General features: G+C 38.6%; 1 protein-coding gene across 2 annotated transcripts in view; it reads right to left on the bottom strand.

The window, feature by feature from the left end:
- Window positions 1–3,787: 3,787 nt before the first annotated feature.
- The window catches only part of MACROH2A2 (macroH2A.2 histone), an 87,447-nt gene continuing 76,297 nt past the window's right edge, over window positions 3,788–14,937 (bottom strand). For both annotated transcript variants that reach the window (XM_077454565.1, XM_077454566.1), the window contains exons 8-9: window positions 11,397–11,571; window positions 3,788–4,432 (exon numbers count right to left, since the gene is read on the bottom strand). In XM_077454565.1, the coding sequence (XP_077310691.1) occupies window positions 4,267–4,432; window positions 11,397–11,571 (341 nt within the window). In that variant the 3' untranslated portion in view covers window positions 3,788–4,266. The remainder of the gene's footprint in view (window positions 4,433–11,396; window positions 11,572–14,937) is intronic.

The following is a 14,937-nucleotide window of genomic DNA, read 5'->3' as shown; positions in this document are numbered from 1 at the left end:
ATTGAAGATGGATGTACATCGCGGGACACTTTTTTTTTTTTTTTAAATAAAGGAATCGTCAAAAACTGTCTATTGTGGTTTTTCACTTTTTGATACTTTTTTTGGTGAATTGGTAGAGGTACCCCATACCAATTCTCTGTAAAAGAGAGGTTCAATATTCCGATAAGCCCCCTGCCCCGCAGATCCCCACAACCACTGTACAAGGGTTGTGGGGATGAGGCCCTTGTCCCCATGTTGAGGGCATGTGGCCTGGTATGATTCAGGAGTGGGGAGGGGGGTGCTCGCTATTCTGACCTCCAAGCTGCATGCGTGGATAAGGATCTGGTATGGATTTTGGTGGGAACCCCACGCCAATTTATTTTTTAATTTTGGCGTGGAATTACCCCTAAAATCCATACCAGACCCAAAAGGGGGCGAACCCACGCCAAGTTTTTCATTGATTTTTTTTTATCTATATTGTCAGGACTCGGCAATACATTACAGCCGTGAGCAATGACATTTTTTCCTTTAGAAATGTAATTTTTCTGCAGCACCACTTTACAGGCAGACTAAGGTGACCCCCAGGCACGATATTTAACCACTTAAGGACCGCCTCACGCCGATATACAATCGGCAGAATGGCACGGCTGGGCACAATCCCATACCGGTATGTGATTCTTTAAGTGCCCAGCCATGGGTTTAAGGCACGCCGCCAGCAGCGCGCTCCCGACCCGGTCCTGTGCTCCGTGACCATGGCTGCGGGACCAGCAGACCCGATCACCGCTGGTGTCCCGCGATCGGGTCACAGAGCTGAATAACGAGGAGAGGTCTGTGTAAACAAACCTCTCCCTGTGCTTCCCTGTGTGGCTGTCACCGATCGTCTCTTCCCTTTTATAGGGAAGGACGATCAGTGACATCACATGCCAGGCCACGCCCCCTACAATAAAAAAACAAACACATAACGTCATACATAACACTACACTGTCCCCTAGTGGTTAACTCCTTCACTGCCAGTGTCATTTACACAGGAATCAATGCATTTAAATAGCAATGACTGCTGTATAAATGACAATGGTTCTAAGAATGTGTCAAAAATGTCCGATGTGTCCGCCGTAATGTCGCAGTCACAATAAAAATTGCTGATCTCCATTACTAGTAAAAAAAAAAAAAAATTATAAAAATGCTATAAAACTATCCCCTATTTTGTAAACGCTATAACGCTAATAATCTTTAATTGCAATTTTTTTTACCAAAAATATGTAGAAGAATACGTATCAGCCTAAACTGAGGAAAACAATTTTTTTTTTATATATATTTTTTGGGGATATTTATTATAGCAAAAAGTAAAAAATATTGCATTTTTTTCAAAATTGTCGCTCTATTTTTGTTTATAGCGCAAAAAATAAAAAACGCAGAGGTAATCAAATACCACCAAAAGAAAGCTCTATTTGTGGGAAAAAAAACCTGCCAATTTTGTTTGGGAGCCACGTCGCACGACTGCGCAATTGTCAGTTAAACTGGCACAGTGCCAAATCACAAAAAGGGGCCTAGTCCTTTGTCTGCAAATTGGCCCGGGGCTTAAGTGGTTAAAGTGGGAGATCCACAAAAAAATAATTTTAAAGTCAGCAGCTACAAATACTGCAGCTGCTGACTTTTAAAATGTCCCAGGGTCCAGCAATGTTGGCACCCGAGGTTGAACTGTCCCTCAGTCCTCGGATGCTGCCGCCGCCATCTTCGGTAAGGGAATCAGAAAATGAAGCCTTGCGGCTTCACTTCCCTACTGCGCATATGGGAGTCGCGCAGCGCAATCCAAATGGTCCCTGCTGTCTCTGGGACCCGTGTGTGTCCCAGCAGACAGCACGGCAGGACAGGAAGAGGCATAGACTCCCACGGGAGTCTATGCCCGGAAGTGGGTGCAAATACCTGTATAAAACCTTGTACACACGGTCGGAGAATCCGTCGGAATGTGTCCTATCGGACCGTGTTGTCAGGTTAATCCGACTGTGTGTGGTATGCATCGGACTGATTCCGTCGGAATATCCGTCGGACCCAATTTTCCAACATGTTGGAAATATTCCCCGACCAACTGGTTCGATCGGACATACTCCGATCATGTGTAGAGAATTTTGATCGGACCAAGGGCCACACATGCTCAGATCAAATTCCTACATCAAAGCTATTGGCTACTAGCCTGAACGTAGTCCCACCGTAACGAAATTACGTCATCACGTTCTGAAAGATCGGATTTTTCGACAACTTAGTCCGACCGTGTGTATGCAACAGTTTCGGACAAGATCTGATGGGCAAAATCCGACGGATTTGGTTGTGGAAATCTCCGACCGTGTGTACAGGGGCTTAGACAGGTATCTTCAGCCCCCTCCCCCTGAAAGGTTCCAAATGTGACACTGGAGGGGGGAGGGTTCCGAAAAGCAGAGGTTCAATTTTTGCGCGAACCTCCACTTTAAAAGAATATTTAATTTTAATTTTTTCACTTTAATTATTTAAAATCACTGCTCCTGAAAAAACTATTGTTTTAAAACCTTTTTTTTCCATTAATACATGTCCCTTGGAGCATTACCCGGGTCCCCATACACTTTTTATGGCAATAACTTGCATATAAAGCCTTTAAAAATAGCACTTTTGATTTTTCTTGTTTGTGTCCAATAGACTTTAATAGGGTTTACGTGTTCGCACAAATTTTTTGCCTGTACACATGTGCTGGTGTGAACCGAACCAGGGGGTGTCCAGCCCATCCCTAATCCTCACAATTACAGGAAAAACTGGCCCAAAATATATATATTTTTTATTTTTATTTTTTATTTTGCTGCATATTTCTTGTTACTACCATAATGTATCACCAAAAATAAATTCTCCTGATGATGCAGCGATACCACATATGTATATGTTATCTGTACCCCATAGTACAGCCCAGAAACAGATAGATAATAGAATAGATAATAGAGCGCAATTCCCAGGGCCTAAAGCCCAGGGTAAGCTCCAAGAAGCAAATTGGAGCTTACATGGTAATAATGAAGCTCTTCCCACTCCTCATAGGGCATGGCTAGGTACCTGTAGCATGATCCTTCATATCTGGAAGTATTGTGTATTTTTCTTCACTCGTAGCAGGTTAAAGATGAAGTAAACCCTCTTTTTTTTTTAAAACACACCCTGCAAGACAAAAGGCATAATGAGCTAGTATGCATAGCAAACTAGCTCATTATAAATGACCTGAGATTGAAGCCCCCGCAGTGGTCCTCTGTCACCTCCTCTGTTGCCGCCATGATACCCGGAGTAACTTCAGTGTATCGCGGCTCTGGGGCTGTGACTGGCCCGGAGCCGCGATTACGTCACTCCCGCACATGTGCGCGAGAGCCACCAGTGATGGCATGATTCCATTCATTAAATGGCACGCTCTGTGCACCTGCGCCGTTGTCTCTAATGTTTGGTAAAGGAACTTTTTGTAGTAAGAAGGCATTGGCTTGCTCTGTGTACTGGCAGGAAGATGTGAAAGATACCCCTCTTACCGGCTCTGCCATAAGAGAAGTGTTTACGAACTTCTCATTCACTGTGTCGGCAGGGATATCAATGTGACAGGATCATATATATACGTACACACGTGTGTTTGAGCTTTAGAGTGCACACTTATATAAGAAGGTAATATTATACATGGCTTGCCCTGCACAAAATGATATATGTTTGCCCATGGCAAAAAACTGCATTTGACCCTTTTAAGTAGAAAGCATTTAGCTTGAAAGCCATGTACTTGGCTAAAAGTAACAATCCAATGAAATACACAAAAGACAAGCAATATAAGAACGTTGATTTTTTTTTTTTTTAAATAATATTGTGGTCTTATTTCTCTTGTAAAATCCAATACTACAAATCTAAAACAAGTTTTTTCAGCTGTTTTTTTTTAACACTAAGTCTAAAATAATAAGACAGGAAAAAAATAAGAGAAAACATTGGGAACAAGATTCTTGAAGAAAAACATGGCTGATGACGACAGAGGGATATATTTTTCAGATTCTATAAAAATGCAAAGGGGGTGCTGGCTTGTTACATGAGGGGGAGGGATTCATAATGAGACTTGTTTAGCCCAAACATACCTCTTCAACCATGGGAAAATAAAATCAAAATCTGTCCTTAAACCACAAAACTTCAAACATTGTTCACACCTTCTTATAATTCTTAACAATAAAACATCAGCTCTTGGTCTTCTGATCCTCTTGTTACAGGTTTCCAACCATCCCTGTCTGTAAGCTGTTCCAGCCAAGGTCGGCATTCTTTCTACTTTGTATCAAGCTTGGCCATTTCCTGTACGTAGATACCAATACTTTCACTGTCAAACAACAGGAAGAAAATATTCTTCACAGTGGATGAGCTGGAGGAGCCAAAATGATTGGAGATGGCTCGCAAAATGACTTGAGCCGCTGTCTGCTTTGGAAAACCATTTCTGGGCACAGAAAAAGAGTAAATTGTTAAAACAAAATATATGCAGTGGCAAAAGTACATACTGTAAAGAAGCAACTAGGCCTCTTGGCACTTAGCAATCATTTTCATTCTGTGTAGTCTTCTAAACCCATTAAGATTAACAAAAGATAGCAGACAAAAATATTTAATATGAAGCTTGGAGCGTCACTCAAGCAGGATAAGAGACTCTTCCCCTTTATCCTAAAAAGCGTGGGGCCTGCGTTTCACTGTATACATCCAAACAACATATCATTGGGGAAAATAACCGCTTTCCTGAAGAGCCTGCGTGAGATGAGAGTGAGAAACGGCCTCAGCCGACACTTCTCTACAAGCTTTGTTATAGAGGTGGGGGCTAGCAGCAGGATGGAGGTTTTATGCATCATCAGCCTCTTAAAAAGGTGAATGATGTGAGTAAAATCAATAAATAGGACCAATTGCTGTGTTAAAGATTAAAAAAAATAAGTGAAGAGAGATACACACACAAAAAAAAAAAAATAGAAATCAAAAGTGAATGTTAATAAATAAAGATGAGAATATAAAGAATAAACACTGTATAATAAGAATAAATAAAACAAAAAAAAAAAAACACATAAAAAGGGTGCAATGAATATGAAATAAAAAAGTTAAAAATAAAAATATATGACACTAGTTAAATAAAATAAAAAATATGAAAAAATATCCAAAACAATTGGGGAAAATAAAAATGAAAATAAAAGTAGTAAAGTTGATAATGAAAAGTGTAAGTATATAATGTGAAGGGAGTTTTTTTAAATAGGTTATTCTTTTACATTTTTATACTACCATCTTTATTTCATCCTTCTTTTTATTTCTATTTTTTTGTGCATCTCTCTTCATGTATTTATTATTTTTTTGTTTACAAACTTTTTTATTAGGTACAAAAAAAATAAATAAAAAAAAATGGTATGCAATAAGCCAGTGTATGGAAATGCACAGTGTGAACCAGTCTCATGCGATAAGTATTTAGACCTATAATTTTATTTTCAGAAATTATGGATGCAAAACCCTCAAGTAATTTCCATATCTGAGAAACCCTTTCACATTCCCAAAAGAGGAGAGAGAATGAACCTGTGGAGATACATCCTCTAAAACATGCATGAGGTACTGAGTGAAAAAGAGTGGAGTTTTGCTGGTATATACCATCTTGTGAAGATCTGAATTGCTGTCTCTCTAAATGTGATTGATTTTGTGCATTTAAGTAGATTGTTGATACAGACAGACCAATTTTCTGTGGATAGGGAAATATCACATTCTTGTTCCCATTTAAGCATATAGGGATGTTTATCTGGACCGTTTGTATCGATCAAATTTGAGTATATTTCTGATATTAAACCTGTGGCTCTTGGAGAATTAAAACATATTTTTTGTAGAATGTAGGTGATATTGTATCTGTTACTTGAAAGTGAGTATTATAAAAATTTCTTATTTGGAGGAATCTCCTAAATTCGACATTAGGGATCTTGAAATTTTCTTTTAGAGCTGCAAAGGAAGTGAATGTAGCGTCTTCCATGAGGGACTTGAGGTTGGTTAAATTGTTATTGATACACCATATAAAATTCTTCTGAATTTTGGTGGATTGATATGAATTTGGGATCACCTATAAAAGTGTGTGGGGGCGTGATTGACATCATATTAAATTTATTACAATGTAATTTCCAAAGTTGGTAGGAGCTTGCCACCAACTGATTAAGAACTATTAATTAATGGTTTGGAACTTTATTACTCCATAGTAGTAGCCCAGCGATGGAGTAAGGGAGAATTGATTCTTCCAAATTTGACCCAAGGGATTTTAGAGTTTTGGATGTGCCATTGGGCTGTTTGGAACCATCTAGCTTCTAGATAATATAGCCAAAAATCTGGAAGACCCAGTCCTCCATTTTTCTGTGACTTATATAAAACTGTTTTGGAGATCCTTGAGTTAGAGTCTGACCATATGAATTTATTAACATCTGATTGGAATTTAGTGATCAATATTTTATTCAGACTAGTAGGTAGTGCACGGAACAAATATAGTATCTTTGGTAAGTCATTTTTGTGGCTGTTATTCTACCTAAAAATGAAATATTAAAAGATTTCCATAGTTTCATCATCATCCTTCATTTTTGCAACATGGGTAGCTAGTTTTTGTTAGCTACATTATTGATGTCTGGGGTAAGATGCACACCTAAGTATGGGAGGGACTCTGTAGTACATGTGAAGTTAAATGAGAATTGAATGTTATCTATTTGACATGTGGGAATATTTATAGGTATACCTAATAATTTTGATACATTAACTGATAGCCCAGAAAGGGAGGAGAAATTTTTTAATGTTTGTAGTATTTTGGTGATGTTATGTTAGGTTGCGAGAGGAACAATATAATGTCTTCTGCGTAAATACTTAGTTTATATGTATTTGATGTGTAACCTTTTATGTCTGGGTGTTGTAATATTGCAGTGGCTAGTGGTTCTTTTGCAAGGGTGATTAATAAGGGTGAAAGGGGGCAGCCCTGCCTTGTGCCTTTGCCTATCTTAAAGAAGTCTGAATTACAACCTGGTAAATTTTATCCTGGTGGCCGGTTGTGATAGAGTGCATGAAAGGCATGAATGTATGCTCCATTAAATCCATATTTTTGCAGCACTATATCTAGATATCTCTATGTTGCGCTATCGAAAGTCTTATTAATATCTATGCTTAAGAGGAGTACGGGATGTGCTTTGATATTGATGTCTTGAATTATATTTGTTACTAGTCTGATGTCGGATTTGTCTGCCTGGGATAAATTCCAATTGGTATGGGGAGATCATGGAAGGGATTATCGATGCTAATCTATTTGCTAACAATCTGCTAAAAATCTTGAGGTCATTGTTAATAACAGAGACTGGTCTATAGTTTTAGGGTAATGTATGATCTTTATTTGGGTTTAGGATTAAAGACATGTTGGCTAGAAGCATCTCTTCTGGGAAATTGTCTCTTTTTAGTATTATTTTATTATATAATTTAGTTAGATTAGGGGTTAAGAGTTGATAAAATTGTTTATAAAATAAGAGGAGAACCCATCTGGACCAGGTGCAGAACCTCTTTTAAGAGATTTAAGGATTTGGAGGATTTCTTCATCTGTGCATGGAGCATTCAAAAAAGTCAATCTGTGAAGGAGTTAGTGAAGGGAAAGGGATTTTGACTAGACATGATAGTGCTGAGGGACGGTTTGAGGAAGATGGTTTGGATAGGAGTACTGAATAGAATTTGGAAAAGATGGAGAGAATATCTTGCGGATGAGTGACTAATTGGTTAGTATTGTTTTTAAGTTTGTAGACATGATTGGTTTAGTTTTCGAGCAAACATTGTCGAATACGTGTTACTTGAGGGGAAAAATTTGGCTTTGGACCAGCGGAGTGCCTTTTCTGCTTTAAATGTTAGAATGGAATCTAGCTCATTGCATTTTTGAGAGATGTTAAAAATATCTGGGTCATGTGTGTTTGTGTGTTCTTTATATCGCTTTTGGAGATCTATTGTGAGGGAATGTATCTTTGCCCATTTTCTTTATTAGCTTGAGCTGCCAGCTTAATAAGATGACCTCTGAAGACTGCTTTGTGAGCTAGTCACAGAGTAGTGGGGGATATATCTGGTTTAATGTAAAATAATCTTTAATAGCTGAGGCTACTTCATGTTGATGTTTGGGGTCTGTTAATAAGGACTTGTTGAGTCTCCAGGAGTATGGTGTTGAAGAAAGACCCATAAAGTGTGTGCTGAGAGTGGTTATATGGTGGTCTGACCAAGAACATGGATGGATTGATGCCTCTTGAGCGTTGGCCAAGATTATAGGAGTGCAAAAAATATAGTCCAAGCGTGAATAGGAATCATGTGGGTGTGAGTAAAAAGTATATTCAAGCGCCCCTATATTCAATGCTCTCCATGAATCAATGAGTTGTAAATCATTGATACATGTAGAGGTTGTTTTTGAGTTCATATTGCGTCTACTACAATCTAAATTTGGTTGTATCACCAAGTTGAAATCTCCCTCTAGTATGATATGTGGTGAATGGTAGCGTTATAAGGTGTTAAAAAATTGCGTAAAGAATGTGGTTTGTGTGTCATTTAGTGCATATACATGAGCAATTGTTAGTTCTCTGCCAGAAAGGATACATTTAATTATAATAAATCTGCTTTCTTAATCCTTGTACACCTGTTGAACCTCCAGTGGGAAGGATTGATGGATAAAGATGGCTACTCCTTTAGTTTTGGTGGAAGATGAGGTATAGATGGATTGATCATAAGCTTTATAAAAGAAATGTGGGTGATTGTCCTTGATAAAGTGAGTTTCCTGTAAAAGGATTACTTTTGCGTTGAATTTTTTTATATTGTACAAAGGCTTTTTTCCTTTTATTCGGGGAGTTAAATCCTTGTACATTGTGTGAAATAATTTTGATGCTCATGGTGGTAGATTGTTTTTTAGGGTTCCAACGGCAAATGAAATTATGTCATGAAAAAGGTTGGCGTTATTGTCGTGATTACATCAGTAATTTACTATTTTTGAGGCTAACCAGGTGTACAAGAAGTTTGTAAAAAAAGCACTTCTCTTAATACAATTGAGGAATAGAAAGTTCTTAGGAGGTTTACCATATCTCTCATTACACATAGAAACAAATATATATTTGTTAACAAATATAGAATGTAAATTAAAACGATGATAGAAATAGAATTTGGGTTTGGAAAAAAACGTGAATCTCCAAACGACTGAGAATGCTTGTGAGACCACCCTGTCTCAATTTCAGTCTAATTATGTTTAGAATCAAAAAACTCGTAATGAAGACAACAAAATAAAATGTGGTGAACCGGTTGAAAAGATAGAAGTCAATATATCTAGACAACTTGGAATTTTTCCATAGTATTGGAAGGTGAGAACCACTGAGTGGGGGTGATTCATGTTCGCATGTGGGCAAACAGCCACAATTAATAAATTATATATTAATAACTGTGCATGTATAACAAAAAAAAAAAAAGAAATAACTTGTCTCAAAGAACTGCAATAAGTTTCTAACTATCTTGACTGGAATAGTCTTATTGTAATTTTTGGAACTGTATAGTGATCTTATATAAAATTATGTAGAAGTAGTAGTGTCCATTTTGTATAACCATTCAGAAAACTCAATGATGTGATGGAGGTATTACGGACAAGTCTGTAGTAATATTTGGTTATATACCTCCTTAGTTTTCCAGATTAAGGAAAATTTTGAGTCTGAGTACTGTGTGGAAAATCAAGAATCCCAGCTAAAATTTGAAGTTATAGCATAAGGAAAATGTTTGGTTGGGATTAAGGGAAAAAAAAAAAAAAAAAGGAAAAAAAAAAAAATGCCTGGGTATTGCTCGGTTAGCAATTCTTCTGAATTCAGCTGAGAATAGTAGACTTCTCTCTAGTAGTTTGAGGAATATTATTATTATACAGGATTTATATAGCGCCAACAGTTTACGCAGAGCTTTACAATATAAAAAGGAGACAATACTGTTCCAATACAATAAAATACAAGAGGATTAAGAGGGCCCTGCTCAGAAGAGCTTACAATTGAATATCTGTAATTCCATTTAAGGCCACTTCATGTATTTATTTCATCTCCAACATAGCAATTAGTCCTATTTACCACACATGTTTTATTCATTTTACATCATTCACTCTTCTAAGCGGCTGACAATGCATAAAAACCTCTATCCTGCTCCGTGCCCCCACCTCCATGACTAAGCCCCGGTGGGTGGGGTTAAACGCGTCAGTGGGATGTGTTTTGCAAGGAAGTGTAGGCTGAGGCTGTTTCTTACTCTTATTTAGGACGGGCTTGGTCGGGGAGCAGCGTTACATTACCACAAAAATACTAGATACTTCATCCTTTGCCCCTTTAATGGACCATAACAATTTTTTATAATTCTGCTATGGGCCCATTAATTACAGTAACTTTATCTCTGAACATAAAGAGCCCTAAACACATGTACCACTCAGTATAGCATTCAGCACCATCCAGCCACAGCCTGCCATAGACTTTGACAGGCTGCCTGCAGCTGGGTTGGACCCTTAATATGTCCCTCCCAAGAGCACCAAAAGACAGAGGGACCTGGATGGCCACATGTGCAAGAATTCCTAAGCAAAAGGAGCACTGAAACCCTTCTTGAGTAAAGAGTACGGTCTTTGAGAGTGTATGGCCTCATTCACATGGGTGCTGAATTTGTAGGCCTGAATAGGCCATTTCTTTATGCGGCTTGAGCTGCCAGGTACTGAGTGCAGGCAGTCTATGTAAATTTTTAGGGACTCGTACCAATCCGACAGGCGTGTAGGTATGGGTGAGTGGCCCTGAATGCACACGGTCAACGTTCAGGACTTCTGTGTCAATGCAGCATCTGCCTTCCTATATGCACACATGCAGCATCTGGCGGCTCAAACCACAAAAACAAACCGGGCCATTCACCATCTATGTTCCTCAGCACCTGTACTAATGAGACCTATACATTCACATTAAACGTCGCTATAGGAATCTAGGATGACTTGTTATAAAGCTCTTGTATTGTTTGTTAAGAATATGTACTATCGGTTTGACTTTTACTGCAAAAGTAGAAATTTGCCCATAACCTTAGTAGTCGGTATTTTTGAATCCATTCGTCATTTTGACATGGTGTTCCCTGAAATCAATTCCCAGGTTTACTTTACTGAGAAAATATCCACAATGGGTATTTTTCTTTCTAGATATACTATCCAGTTCCTGCTGACTAGTAACACTCAAACTCATACCTGCCAATATTAAATTCACCATTCCCCTTCACTATAAGGTTTATGAACGTTCATAAATAAAAAAAAAGTGTGTCTTACACCACATCTAAATTATTTTAGAAAAATATTATATGAAAGAGATACCGTTATCAGCCAGGCATAATGAATGCTCTCTTACTCAAGCTTGTAGTGAACATACCTGCCACTAGGGAAAGATGGAAATGCCACAGACTTGAGTTTCTTTTCCTCTGCGACAGATAAACAGTTTTTGATGGTCTTTTCCAGCTGCTCTTCACATTTGTCTGATCCCCATTGTGGAATGTGGCAGTGGATAACAAATTTGGCTGCTAATCCATTTGCTTGACTAAGAGCAGCTAACAAGAAAAAAGAAACACGTATGAAAGCTTCTCTGGGAGAACACAAAACCATCATTTCTGCAAAAGTGTATAGCTCAGCCATTGGGTATACATTGCAATTAGATCATTTTACATATCCTCTAAGCAGTTGTATTCCTAAAAAGGAAAATAAATAAATCTTCTGTTCCTTTCTATGCTGTAAAATACCTGGTTGATCCTGCCCGTTCCTCTGTGTGCTGCTGATCCACGATAGCATGGTCAGTTTACGTGCCTCCATCGCCCCACTCTCTGCTCTGAGTCTCCCTCTCCCCCTCCCCTGCCTGTCAGTTCCGAAGCCTTGGTGTGAGAGCCAATCTCCTCTCCACCCCTCCCCTCCTGCTGCTCTTCCCTGTGAATTGAAAATACCATTTATAAATATCCCCTCTGTTTTAACAAAATATAAATTACTGTGTGTCCGTTTTTCTTTAAACTCAAATCCTAAATACCTTTTTGCACAGCACCGATGTGCGGTCATGTGACCTCCAACTGCTGGCCAGCTGACAATGGGGAATCTAAGCCCCTCCCACCGCTCTCGGGGGAAGGAGAGCGGAGGAGGACAGGTGACAGTACAGATTTGCTGTGAGAAGAGGCATTTAGGACTAGAATTTGAAAAAAAAGAAAAAAAGACAGACACAGTAGTTTATATCTTGATAAAAATGAGGTGATGCCAGTTCTTTATTATTTTGACTTTACAACTACTTTAAAGCTGAACTCCAGGCAGATATAAAATACAAGGTAAAGGTAAAGTCTGCAGGCTTGGAAAGATCAATTTGTAAATCGATAGAAAACTGGCTAAAAGACTGAATTCAGAGAGTGGTTAAAGACTCGTACTCTGAATGGTCTAAGGTTATCAGCGGTGTACCCCAAGGTTCAGTGCTGGGACCCTTACTTTTTAATATCTTTATAAAGGATATAGGGTCTAGGATTAAAAGTAACAGTTTTGTTTTTGCAGATGACACTAAGCTATGCAGTGCAAGAACATCCTTACAGGATGTCTCCAATTTACAAGCCGACCTCAATGCTCTGTCTAATTGGGCAACTAAGTGGAAAATTTGGTTTAATGTTGATAAATGTAAGGTTATGCACTTGAGGGCTAAGCATATGCATGCAGCATACATACTAGGGGGGGGGGGGGGGGGGAGTACAACTGGGGGACTCAATGGTGGAGAAGGATCTGGGGGTTTTGGTAGATCATAAGCTCAATAATTGCATGCAATGCCAAGCTGCGGTTTCCAAAGTGAGCAAAGTCCTTTCTTGTATTGAGAGGTATGGACTCCAGAGAGAGAGAAATATCATTTTGCCCCTGTACAAATCATTAGTAAGACCTGAATTGGAATATGCAGCTCATTTTTGGGCACCAGTTCTCAAAAAGGATATCGGGGAACTTGAGAAAGTGCAGAGAAGGGCAACCAAACTGTTAAGAGGCATGGAAGAGCTCAGCTATGTGGAAAGATTGGAGGAACGGAATCTATTCCCTCTTGAGAAGAGGAGATTAAGGGGAGATATGACCAATGTGTACAAATTCATAAGTGGTCCATATCGTGAACTTGGTGTTGAGTTATTCACTTTAAGGTCATCACAGAGGACAAGGGGGGCACTCTTTACGTCTAGAGAAAAAAAGATTTAATCTCCAAATACGGAAAGGTTTCTTCACAGTAATGCCCCGTAAACACGGTTGGACATTTCGACCACAAAATCCGTCTGATTTTTTTCAGACGGATTTTGGCCGAAACTTGTGTTGCATACACACGGTCGCACAAAGTTGTCGGAAAATCCGATTGTTCAAAATGCAGTGACATAGAACACGTACGACAGGACTATAAAGAGGGCAGTAGCCAATCGCTTTTGTCTCGTAATTTATTCTGAGCATGCGTGGCACTTTGTCCGTTGGAATTGTTGTGGTGGAGATTTGAAATATAATATTTATAACAAGGAGCTTCAAGGAAACCATTGTGAGGACTTTCTAATTAAATTTCCATGCCCCGTGTGTATGTGTATATATATATATATATATATATATATATATATATATATATATATATATATATATATATATATATATATATATATATCTTAATATTTTAAGGTTGGTAGGTTTTTTGCATAGTGAATAAGTTGTTCGATTGTTCTTTGGGACGAGGGGCAGACATTGCGGCCCCCAAGTCCTTGAAATGCTAATGTCGGAACTGGCAGGGGTGGAGGTCAAAGGACATATATAGACAGAAAGGCACCGGAAGTTTAGGTGGGAAGCATGATGTTTTAACTGGGCTTGAAATTATAACCAATCAGAATTGGAGGCAACTTTGAACCAATGAGGTGACCCTGATTGGTAGGAGTGGGTTATTCTAACAACATAAAACCAAAATCCCTAGAGATGCTAGCTCTCTTAAGCCTGATGGACTGGACACATAAGATTCCTGTGTAATGTATTCCCTTATCTCTCTTCATCTCGGTGTGTCCCCTCTCCCGCAGCAAGCATGGTAACTTAGGGGCAGTCTAGATAATGTATCTGTATTATTATTATGTCTCTTTTCTTTTCTGTAACTCTTTCTACCATAGGACTTTGCCTTAATATAATATTAATCTCTTGAAAGGATGTGTATGACCATTATGGCAATATTTGGTAACGTTGTTTTTAAGGTTGTATCCTCCACATTATATGGGGTAATCTCTAACGTTTCTTTTCTGTACAATAGTAAGTTCAAGTTTAGGTTTAAGTTTAGGTATCATTCGTTCTTAATTTCATGGTTTGATTCATATAGATAAAAGGGTTTTAATCACTTATTTTATGTATAGGCAAGTATATAAGTGAGGTGGGCAAAATGGCCGTAACATTGTCTGCACATCATCGGAATTTAAACGTTTGGATTTTGTTGTCGGAAAATTTTAGGTCCTGCTCTCAAACTTTGTGTGTCGGAAATTTCAGACGGAAAAAGTCTGATGGAGCCCACACACGATCGGATTCTCCGACAACAAGATCCGATCGCACATTTTCCATCAGAAAGTCCGACTGTGTGTACAGGGCATAAGAGCTGTGAAAATATGAAATAGACTCCCTCCAGAGGTGGTTCTGCAAAGCTCAGTCGATTGCTTTAAAAAAAGGCCTGGATTCTTTCCTAACTGTACACAATATTACTGAATACTGACATTTATAGGTGAAGTTGATCCAGGGAAAATCTGATTGCATTTCGGAGGATCAGGAAGGAATGTTTCCCTGCTGTAGCAAATTGGAGCATACTTTTCTGGATTTTTTGCCTTCCTCTGGATCAACTGTGGGTGTAGGTTGGTGTATATGGGATTGTATTTTTTATTTTATTTCTTTTTTAGGTTGAAAGTGATAGACTT

The sequence above is a fragment of the Lithobates pipiens genome, unplaced genomic scaffold (genome assembly GCF_037356315.1).
Source record: "Lithobates pipiens isolate NorthernLeopardFrog02 unplaced genomic scaffold, aLitPip1_a1.2 Scaffold_25, whole genome shotgun sequence".
Lineage (NCBI taxonomy): Eukaryota > Metazoa > Chordata > Amphibia > Anura > Ranidae > Lithobates > Lithobates pipiens.
The sequence above is the reverse complement of the archived record's forward strand: the minus strand, read 5'-3'. Positions and strand labels throughout refer to the sequence as shown.